The 10,519-nt window shown below is 54.3% G+C and overlaps 1 protein-coding gene across 1 annotated transcript; it reads left to right on the top strand.

The window, feature by feature from the left end:
• The first annotated feature begins 4,207 nt into the window (after positions 1–4,207).
• Positions 4,208–10,186, top strand: ELF3 (E74 like ETS transcription factor 3). Its single transcript, XM_054462320.2, has 9 exons — positions 4,208–4,362; positions 4,785–4,955; positions 5,607–5,828; positions 5,994–6,086; positions 6,290–6,409; positions 6,593–6,682; positions 6,827–6,943; positions 7,475–7,670; positions 8,811–10,186. The coding sequence occupies exons 2-9, from the start codon at positions 4,793–4,795 to the stop codon at positions 8,923–8,925; spliced, it is 1,116 nt and encodes a 371-aa protein (XP_054318295.1). The 5' UTR covers positions 4,208–4,362; positions 4,785–4,792; the 3' UTR covers positions 8,926–10,186.
• Positions 10,187–10,519: the final 333 nt, after the last annotated feature.

Here is a 10,519-nt window from a genome sequence, read left to right as displayed (position 1 = left end):
TTCTCTGTGAAGCAGCTGAATTCTCTATCTGCAGCAGCATTCCTATTATCTTTTCCATCACTAAGAAAAAAAAAATGGGCTGGGCACGGTGGCTCATGCCTGTAATCCCAGCACTTTGGGAGGCTGAGGCGAGAGGATCGCTTGAGCCCAGGAGTTTGAGACCACCCTGGCCAACAGAGCAGGACTTCGTCTCTACCAAAAAAAAAAAAAAAAGCCAGGCGTGGTGGCTCACGCCTGTGATCTCAACACTTTGGGAGGCTGAGGCAGGCAAATCACTTGAGGTCAGAAGTTTGAGACCAGCATGGCCAACATGGTGAAACCCCATCTCTACTGAAAAAAAAGATAGATACAAAAATTAGCCAGGCATGGTGGCTCACACCTGTAGTTCCAATTACTTGGGAGGCTGAGGCAGGAGAATCACTTGAACCTGGGAGGTGGAGGTTGCAGTAAACTGAGATCATGCCACTGCACTCCAGCCTGGATGACAGAGCAAGACTTCTCAAAAAAAAAAAAAAAAAAAAAAAAGCTGGGTGTGGTGGTGCATTCCTGTGGTTTCAGCTACTCAGGAGGCTGAGGCAGGAGGATCACTTGAGCCCAAGAGGTCAAGGCCACAGTGAGTCTTGATTGTGCCACTGAACTCCAGCCTGAGTGACAGAGTGAGACCCTGTCTCAAAAATAAAAATAAAAAAGTGCCTTATGACTTTTTATCTACCCTTCTGCCCATCCCCAAGGCTTCACTGGGCCTCACCTGTCTTTGCTCCTAGATAACTATTTGAATGGTAATCAGTAAAGTCTTTTAGAACTTAGCACTAAATTCTGATTTCCTGGCCTCAACATAGGGACCTAAACAGTTAGCAGTCTGGGTTTGGGAGTGGGATGAGGGGAGGGTTGGAAGAAATATTTAGTGTGTTTCAGTTGGCTTTCTTAAATACAGGGCACCCCTGAAACAGGCTTTGTTCGCAGCTCTGCTCTGTCCTCGGATTTAGGTTATCAAACAGGCTTCCTCCCTCCCCTGCACAAGGGTTGGGAATGAGTCGATTTGCTTTCACTCAGCAAGAGCAAGGGACTAGTGGTGACCAAGTGGTAGACTGGAGAGGCCTCTGCCCCATGGCACACTCAGCTCCACCATCAGAGAGGGTGATGTGGGTCAGGTGAGGGATCTGGAGGCCCGGTATCGGAAGAGCTTCCCCAGGCAGTGGCATTTTGACAGCAAACTGCTTATGTGGCTCTTTCAGGACTGTTCCTGGCAATATGTTATTGGCAAGGACTATTTTAGGGCTATCCAGGTGCCTCCCCTTCTCCTCAACCTTTTATCTAGCTGATCAGTAGCTATCTTTCCTTGCTCCATACAAAAACCTATAGCACCAGTAGGCCCAGTAATCATGAAGGGTCAGTGGAAGGAAAGGCTGGAAGCCCTTCCTCTAACAGCCATGCTGTGACTCCACTAACTTTGTGGGGCTCCCATTACATAGCATGGATATCCTGAACTGTGCAGCCTGCCTCACTCACCACCTTGGTACATGACAGGACTACTGGATATGCCTGTCCCTTTGTAGGACATTCTGCCATCCCAAAGATGAGGCTGTGCTGCCGTGTGGGCAAGCTCTGTGGGGAGAGGGGAGGCCAGTGGGTTGTTTTTGCCATCACAGAACACTGGGAAGCCCCTGGCATCCTGCTCCATAGCTCTCTTGACCACTATCCTGGAACCTTCTCCCCACCCCCATCCCCATGCCTCCAAGGCACTGACCTCAAATCCAAGTCTTTCCCACTTATCTCAAGCTGCCAGCCTGTAGGGATTCCTTATCTCAGCTCCATGTCACTGGTGAGGAAGCCCCAAGAAGGCAAGGGAGCTGACAGCCTTCTCATTTTTCTCGTACATCCTCCTCTTCACCCCGCCATCCCGGGAGCCCCAGCCAGATGCTCTTCAGGGCAGGGAGCACGTGAACAGCCCTGGGGCTAGAAGCCGGTTCTCCCACATTCCTGGGTGAGGGACTGGGTGGAGGGTGTGCCTGCCTCAGGCTCCTTGGGGGAGGCCCCCTGAAGGGCTGGGGAAAATCCTACTGAGCCCCAGGCTCTCCTGCTTGCACTGGCCCAGTGCGGGGGCGGGGGCGAGGGGGAGGGGGGATCCTGGACATTAACTCTCTCCTAGGCACCGGAGAGGAAGAAGGTAAGGGAAGAAGCAGATTCTCTGGGCAGGACTTTCTTAGTCCTCAGGCTACAGAGTTAAAGAAAGGAGTATCTGTGGAAGGTGGAGTCACCTTTTGTTTGAGTAACCATTTCACCCACCCTGGCTGAGGGTGGCCAGGAACTCCCCAAGTTGTGCATTAATGGAGGTGGGTCACACAGATCCTACATTTTTTTTTAAGGTTTTTTTTTTTTGAGATGGAGTGATTACAGGTGTGAGCCACCGGATCCTACATTTTAGATGCATAAAAATCTAGATATGGGCTGGGCGCGGTAGCTCATGCCTGTAATCCCAGCACTTTGGGAGGCTGAGGCAGGCAGATCATAAGGTCAGGAGATCGAGTCCATCCTGGCTAACATGGTGAAACCCTGTCTCTACTAAAAATAAAAAAAGCCGGGCGTGGCAGCAGGCGTCTGTAATCCCAGCTACTTGGGAAGCTGAGGCAGGAGAATCACTTGAACCCAGGAGGCAGAGGTTGCAGTGAGCAGAGATCGTGCCACTGCACTCCAACCTGGGCGACAGAGCGAGACTCCACCTCAAAACAAAATAAACAAAATACTAGATCTGGAAGAGATCTTAGGGATTATTACATTCAGACAACCTCATTTTTTATAGATGGGGAAACAAGCACAGACTCCAAGGATCTCACCCAAGATCACACAGTTGCAGATGCTGGCTACAAGTCTCCTGCCTCAACCACCTGTATTACCCCATTCAGGGTCTCAAGGAGGGTCTATAAGACACTGTCCATTGTGTTTCGGGCTGAGTCCATAGAGAAAACCACAGACATGGCGGACTCTGCCCACAGGGAAGGCAAGGGCTCTGGCCATGGAGCTGGGTGAGAAGACTCTGAAGCCCGAAGACATTGAGTCCTGTGCAGGCAAAGAGCAAGGGTTTCATGTACAACACACCTGCATACCTGGATGTGAATCTCAGCCCCACCCGTTCACCAACTCTGTGTGGCCTGGGCAAGCCATTCTAAGAGAACCCTCCACACTGCAACTTTCTTGTCTATAAAATGGGAATAACCATGCATTCCTTACAGGACTTTTTTGGTATGAGGATTAAATGAGAGAATATGTTGAAAAGTGCTTGGTAAATATATTAATACTATGCGTTCCCTCTTCTTTGAATGACATGACCCAGGTAGTCAGGCTTCTGACCACTAGAGGGCAGCAGAAGGTACTGGAAAACTGGGCCGAGTGAACCAGAGATTAGATGGGGTCCGGAGAGCGGGGATGAATTTACCCGTGTGGATTCTGGCAACTCCGGCAGGGAGGGCTCCAGCAGGCACTGAGGGAAGAACTTTCAAGCAGAGCCGGGTCTCTTCAGGAGTGACTGCAGCAACCCTGATGCTTGGATGGAGTCCAGGCAGGTGATGGTAGTGAAGACCTTGCCAACAGAGTGGGTGCTAGAGAAGGAGCCCTTTAGTGGGGACCCTGGGGCCAAGACTAGGCTGGCAGGCCTAGCCACCACCAATTAATCCATGAGTATTGCCCAGCATTGAGCCTGGAGCACCTCCCAGCCCCTGGCCAGAGTCCTGGGTGTTCTGGGAAAAACCCCTAAACCTAGTAACTCCTCTCCCTACTAGGCCTCTTTGTTGCTGAATCTCTGGAATTTAGGGGCCAGCAGCTTTCTGACCCAGGTCAGCCAGGGGTTCATGTTCCCTCACTTGCCCTCCCCCTGCCTGGCCCATCTCTGGCCTGGCCCCTGGGAGGAATTTCCTGCGCCAGAGGGCAGCTGAAAGCACAGATGCCCACCCCAGCAACGTTCCCGCCACCTGCCCAGACCAGTGCCCTGTGCCCAACCCCAGAGGGTACGGGATGACAGACTCTGACAATCATTAAACCAGCTGGGCCTGATTTCCCAGCACCGCCTGCTAAGATCCGGGCCAAGTGGCACTGAATATGCAAATCACCTGGGGCCAGGAGCCCAGTCTAAAGGCCAGGAAATCCCCTCCATCCAATGAGACACCAGCTCAGGTTACTGCAGGGGATGCACTATAAAGGCCTGAGCTCAGGGAGGAGCTCCCTCCAGGCTCTATTTAGAGCCGGGTAGGGGATCGCAGCGGCCAGACACCTCAGCGCTACCTGGCGGAACTGGATTTCTCTCCCACCTGCAGCTTAAGCCTGACTGCCGGCCTGCCCTGCCTGCCACGGCCGGACTCCGCCACTCCGGTAGGATTCCCCGCCTGTCATTCCCTAGCCCAGTTCTTGGGAAACTGCAGAGGGGTCCAGAGGATTTGCAGTTCTGAACCTGCGCACTCCAGTCTAGGATCTCCAAGCAAGAGCGTAGGTGTCTTGAGGGTCGAAGAACAGAGAGAGATTGTCTCTGGGAGGGCAGAATGGCCATGACGCCGCCAGTCTGGCTCCAGCGCCCCAGAGATCTGAGGAGGGAAGCCCAGCTGGAGGCTCCTATGGTCCTGCCCTGGTCTGAGATCTTGGAGCCCTTCTTGAAGAGAGGGTGTACGCAGAGTTGCTGATCTTCCTGCCCCTGGGGGCTACTCTTGCCCAGGGTTGGGCAAAGCAGAGTAGCTGGGAGTGTAAGGAGAGGACCCTCGTCCCCTCACCAACCTCATCCTCTCTCCCCCTACCCACAGGTAGCCTCATGGCTGCAACCTGTGAGATTAGCAACATTTTTAGCAACTACTTCAGTGCGATGTACAGCTCAGAGGACTCCACCCTGGCCTCTGTTCCCCCTGCTGCCACCTTTGGGGCCGATGACTTGGTACTGACCCTGAGCAACCCCCAGATGTCATTGGAGGGTACAGGTGGGTCTCAGCGGGGTGGGATGGGGCACGGAGTGGGAGACAGATCCACCTAAGGGCCTGTTAGACAAATGGGGGAATGGGCAGGGAGGAGGGTCTCTAGGCAAATTCCAGGGCTAGAGGCTGAGACTTAGTGACTGAGGTGCTGGGGGTTGTGGGGCTGTGACAGGCAGAGGGAGGTGTCAGATACCAGGACAAGGGTGTTGTGAATGCTACCTCCTGCCCCTACTCTTGGGATGGCTCCAAGGGCTGAGGTGTGAATCCCCAGTGTGCTCCAGGAATGGCGCTGTGTGGGCTGGGAGTGGTGGCTCACACCTGTAATCCCAGCACTTTGGGAGGCTGAGCTGGGCGGATCACCTGAGGTCAAGAGTTCGAGACCAGCCTAGCCAACATGGCGAAACCCCGTCTCTACTAAAATACAAAAAAATTTTATCCCAGTGTGGTGGTGGGCACCTGTAATCCCAGCTACTGGGGAGGCTGACGCAGGAGTATCACTTGAACCTGGGAGGTGGAGGTAGCTGTAAGCCGAGATCACGCCATTGCACCCCAGCCTAGGCAACAGGAGCGAGACTCCGCCTCAAAAAAAAAAAAATGGGGCTGTAAGGTCTGCTGGGCAGCCTGAGCTGAGCCTATTTTCCTGCCTGGCCCTTGCAGAGAAGGCCAGCTGGTTGGGGGAACAGCCCCAGTTCTGGTCGAAGACGCAGGTTCTGGACTGGATCAGCTACCAAGTGGAGAAGAACAAGTACGACGCTAGCGCCATTGACTTCTCACGGTGTGACATGGACGGGGCCACCCTTTGCAATTGTGCCCTTGAGGAGCTGCGTCTGGTCTTTGGGCCTCTGGGGGACCAACTCCATGCCCAGCTGCGAGACCTCAGTGAGTCCAGGCCCCTGGAGGCTGGGGAGCAGCTCCACATGTTGAGCTGAGTTGAGTTCAGTGTGGCCGTGGGCAGGCCCTGGAGCTCTGGGCCAGCGGCACAGCCAGAGAGAGCCCTTGAGGGAGGGATGAGGGGAGTGTGACCCTTCCTTCCTTCCTTGTCAGCTTCCAGCTCTTCTGATGAGCTCAGTTGGATCATTGAGCTGCTGGAGAAGGATGGCATGGCCTTCCAGGAGGCCCTAGACCCAGGGCCCTTTGGTGAGAACCCATTTTCTCCTTCCTTCCCTAGCCTGTCTTGTCCCATCTCTGCCCCTCCACAGAGTGCTGGAGATGACCCCCTCCCCAGACTTCTTCCTCCCTCAATTAGAAAAATTGCAGCAGGTCATCAGACCCATGGGCAGCCTCACCGGTCCTGGTCCGGTCCCCTGAGCCCTCTCTGAGTTCTCACCTCCTCTTCCCAGACCAGGGCAGCCCCTTTGCCCAGGAGCTGCTGGACGACGGTCAGCAAGCCAGCCCCTACCACCCTGGCAGCTGTGGTGCAGGAGCCCCCTCCCCCGGCAGCTCTGACGTCTCCACCGCAGGTGAGAGCTCTCTCTGGGCCACAACCTTCCCCGAAGTGTCCCTGGTTCCCTCTGGCTCCCAGCACCAGAACTCAGGCCTTCTGGCAGGAACAGGTACAGGCTGGGAAGTGTGTCCTGAGAGCCAGCAGCGTGGTTTAGCAGAGGGTGGGCCGGCAGGGGACTTACTCTGACCCCACCCCCCAGGGACTGGTGCTTCTCGGAGCTCCCACTCCTCAGACTCCGGTGGAAGTGACGTGGACCTGGATCCCACTGACGGCAAGCTCTTCCCCAGCGGTGAGTCGAGGGAGGTCCCCAAGAGAGCGTCCCATTTAGCAATGCACAGAGGGCCCGGCTTTTCCTGCAGCCTTTTCCTGTAGAGGGGCTGCTCTCCCTAACTCCCCCATTGCCCTCCTTGACCTTCCACCACCATCCCCACAGATGGTTTTCCTGACTGCAAGAAGGGGGATCCCAAGCACGGGAAGCGGAAACGAGGCCGGCCCCGAAAGCTGAGCAAAGAGTATTGGGACTGTCTCGAGGGCAAAAAGAGCAAGCACGGTGAGCTCCGGGGGCACCTGCGTCCTCCCTGCGCCGAGGTTGAGCGGCTTCCTGGGGCACTGCGGGTCATTGTGGGTATCCCTTCTCCCGTTTTCTCTGGCCTCCGCACGGCCTTTGGTAAGGCTGTGCACAAGCTGGGGGCTCTATGGTATCAGTCACCACCTAAATGCAGAGCCTGGCTTGGTGGTCCTGGAGAGGAGGAGGAAATAAGGCTCCCAGTGGGAGGCTCATGGCACCAGAGTCCTGTCCACTGACTCCAGTGTCCTGTCCACTGACTCCAGTTCTCTCTGCACTTGGCCACTGTCCTGCCCTCTGGGACACCCTCGGTGTGAGGAGGCAGCTGGTGGGTCTTAGGTGGGCTGAGGAGAAAAGCAGTCACTGCAGTACCCGCACAGAAGGCACTGCAGGGTCTCTGGAGAGGCTTGCTCCACGCTGTGGCCGAGTCAGCAGTGCGCTGGGGCAGGCAGGGCCGGCTGGCCTTGGGTGAGAGGGGACACCTGGATGGCAAACTGACGGAGGCTGGCCTTGCAGCGCCCAGAGGCACCCACCTGTGGGAGTTCATCCGGGACATCCTCATCCACCCGGAGCTCAACGAGGGTCTCATGAAGTGGGAGAATCGGCACGAAGGCGTCTTCAAGTTCCTGCGCTCCGAGGCTGTGGCCCAACTGTGGGGCCAAAAGAAAAAGAACAGCAACATGACCTACGAGAAGCTGAGCCGGGCCATGAGGTGAGCTGGCGGCCAGGACCCTCACGATACAGCCAGACACGGGGACAGGCGCTCACACTCCCACCGCCCTCGTCCTGGCTGCCACTTGGCTTCATGCAACAGGGCTGAGTCCTGTAGAGTGAGGACGACATCTGGGTTGGCCTACTTCGTGGATTAAATGACAACATGGCAGACACAGTGCGCTTGAGCTAATAGCAACATCTCTTGTATCGCCTGTGAGGCTCGTCCTCAGGAAGGCACCTGGAGAGTGGGAAAGGGAGCAGGAGCCGTGCCCACCCAGGGCCTGGCTTTCTCCTCATTGAAGCACTTAGGTTGCTTTTCTCTGGGCCTCAGTTTCCTCCTATGTCCAGGGGTAGACTAGATCATCTTAAGATCCCGTCCAGCCCTAAAATCATGTACTTACTTTTATTTCTTTTTCTTTTTTAAATAGAGACAAGGGTCTCTACGTTGGTCAGGCCGATCTCAAACTCCTGGTCTCAAATGACTCTCCTGCCTCGGCCTCCCAAAGTGCTGGGATTACAGGTGTGAGCCAGTATGCTTGGCCTTTTCTTTTTTCTTCTTCTTTTTTTTTTTTTTTGAGACGGGGTCTCACTCTGTCGCCCAGGCTAGAGTGCAGTGGCACAATCTTGGCTCGCTACAACCTCTGCCTCCCAGGTTCAAGTGATTCTTGTGCCTCAGCCTCCCAAGTAGCTGGGATTACAGGCACCTGCCACCATGCCCAGCTAATTTTTGTATTTTTAGTAGAGACGGGGGTTTCATCATGTTGGGTAGGCTGGTCTCAAACTCCTGACCTCAAGTGATCCGCCCGCCTCAGCCTCCCAAAATGCTGGAATTACAGGCATGAGCCACCGTGCCCAGCCGCCTGGCCTTAAAAATCATGTAATTTAATGATCGGACGCCAGTCATAGCCATAGGATACAAAGAAGCAAAGGCAAAGTTACAGGCCAGTGTAGGGAAAGAGCTTCTGCTTGCGAGTGGGAAGAACAGAGGAGTTCAGGAAGTGTGAGTCAGGCTCAGCTTAGTCAGGCAGAGACCAGTGGGCATGGGTTACCTGGGGGTAACACAGGCCAGGTGGGCAGGCTGGCAGCCTGGGGCCCGTTTCCTGCCAAAGCACCTCTGACCATCCTTCTCCTCACCCAGGTACTACTACAAACGGGAGATCCTGGAACGGGTGGATGGCCGGCGACTCGTCTACAAGTTTGGCAAAAACTCAAGCGGCTGGAAGGAGGAAGAGGTTCTCCAGAGTCGGAACTGAGGGTTGGAACTATACCCGGGACCAAACTCACGGACCACTCGAGGCCTGCAAACCTTCCTGGGAGGACAGGCAGGCCAGATGGCCCCTCCACTGGGGAATGCTCCCAGCTGTGCTGTGGAGAAAAGCTGACGTTTTGGTGTATTGTCAGCCATCGTCCTGGGACTCGGAGACTATGGCCTCACCTCCCCACCCTCCTCTTGGAATTACAAGCCCTGGGGTTTGAAGCTGACTCTAGCTGCAAGTGTGTCTCCTTTTATCTGGTGCCTCCTCAAACCCAGTCTCAGACACTAAATGCAGACAACACCTTCCTCCTGTAGACACCTGGACTGAGCCAAGGAGGCCTGGGGAGGCCCTAGAGGAGCACCGTGATGGAGACGACAGAGCAGGGGCTCCAGCACCTTCTTTCTGGACTGGCGTTCACCTCCCTGCTCAGTGCTTGGGCTCCACGGGCAGGGGTCAGAGCACTCCCTAATTTATGTGCTATAAATATGTCAGATGTACATAGAGATCTATTTTTTCTAAAACATTCCCCTCCCCACTCCTCTCCCACAGAGTGCTGGACTGTTCCAGGCCCTCCAGTGGGCTGATGCTGGGACCCTCAGGATGGGGCTCCCGGCTCCTTTCTCCTGTGAATGGAGGCAGAGACCTCCAGTAAAGTGCCTTCTGGGCTTTTTCTAACCTTTGTCTTAGCTACCTGTGTACTGAAATTTGGGCCTTTGGATCGAATATGGTCAAGAAGTTGGAGGGGAGGAGAATGAAGGTCTACCAGGCTGAGGGTGAGGGCAAAGGCTGACGAAGAGGGGAGTTACAGATTTCCTGTAGCAGGTGTGGGCTTACAGACACATGGACTGGGCTGAGAGGTGAGCAAAGGAAGCAGGTGAGACTGTTGGAGAACGCTTACAAGACTTCATGCAAGCAACGACATGAACTCAGAAAGCTGAGGTCAGAAGCATCCTGCTGTCATGACACCGCTCTAGTGACCTTAACCTTGACCAAGTCTGTCCTGTTTAGGACTGATTCTTCCTATAAGGCTAGGGTCTGGACCTGATGTTCTCAAGATGTCTAGAATTGCATGGCCGGCCTTGTGGAATAGATGGTTTTGCATTCCAGCCAAGTGTGCTGTAAACTGTATATCTGTAATATGAATCCCAGCTTTTGAGTCTGACAAAATCAGAGTTAGGATCTTGTAAAGGAAAAAAAACAAAACAAAACAAAATGGAGATGAGTACTTGCTGAGAAAGAATGAGAGAAGGAGTTGGCATTTGTTGAAAGTATAGTCTTTTTCTCTTTTTTTTTAATTGCAACTTTTACTTTAGATTTAGGAGGTACGTGTGCAGGTTTGTTACATGGGTATATTGTGTGATGCCGAGCTTGGGATGCGAATGATCCTGTCACCCAGGTAGTGAGTATAGCACCCAGTGAAAGTGTAGTCTCATGCCAGGCACTGTGCTAGCCCACTCTGGCTCATTTAATCCTCTCCTAAGAAGAGAGGAGATGCAGCGTCCCCATTTGACAGATGCAGAAAGAGTTTCCACAGGTGTGCCTTAATTCTGTCCTGAAACTGTTTCCCGGGAGCTCTTCCTGGTGTAGGCGC

The sequence above is a fragment of the Pongo pygmaeus genome, chromosome 1, assembly GCF_028885625.2.
Source record: "Pongo pygmaeus isolate AG05252 chromosome 1, NHGRI_mPonPyg2-v2.0_pri, whole genome shotgun sequence".
In the NCBI taxonomy this organism is placed as follows: domain Eukaryota; kingdom Metazoa; phylum Chordata; class Mammalia; order Primates; family Hominidae; genus Pongo; species Pongo pygmaeus.
The sequence above is the reverse complement of the archived record's forward strand: the minus strand, read 5'-3'. Positions and strand labels throughout refer to the sequence as shown.

Excerpts from the sequence above, each read along its gene's own strand:
- ELF3 (XM_054462320.2), top strand. The coding sequence starts at position 4,793 with ATGGCTGCAACCTGTGAGATTAGCAACATTTTTAGCAACTACTTCAGT. Across the intron at positions 6,683-6,826 it reads CGGCAAGCTCTTCCCCAGCG|ATGGTTTTCCTGACTGCAAG; the intron begins GTGAGTCGAGGG and ends CCATCCCCACAG. Across the intron at positions 7,671-8,810 it reads AAGCTGAGCCGGGCCATGAG|GTACTACTACAAACGGGAGA; the intron begins GTGAGCTGGCGG and ends CTCCTCACCCAG.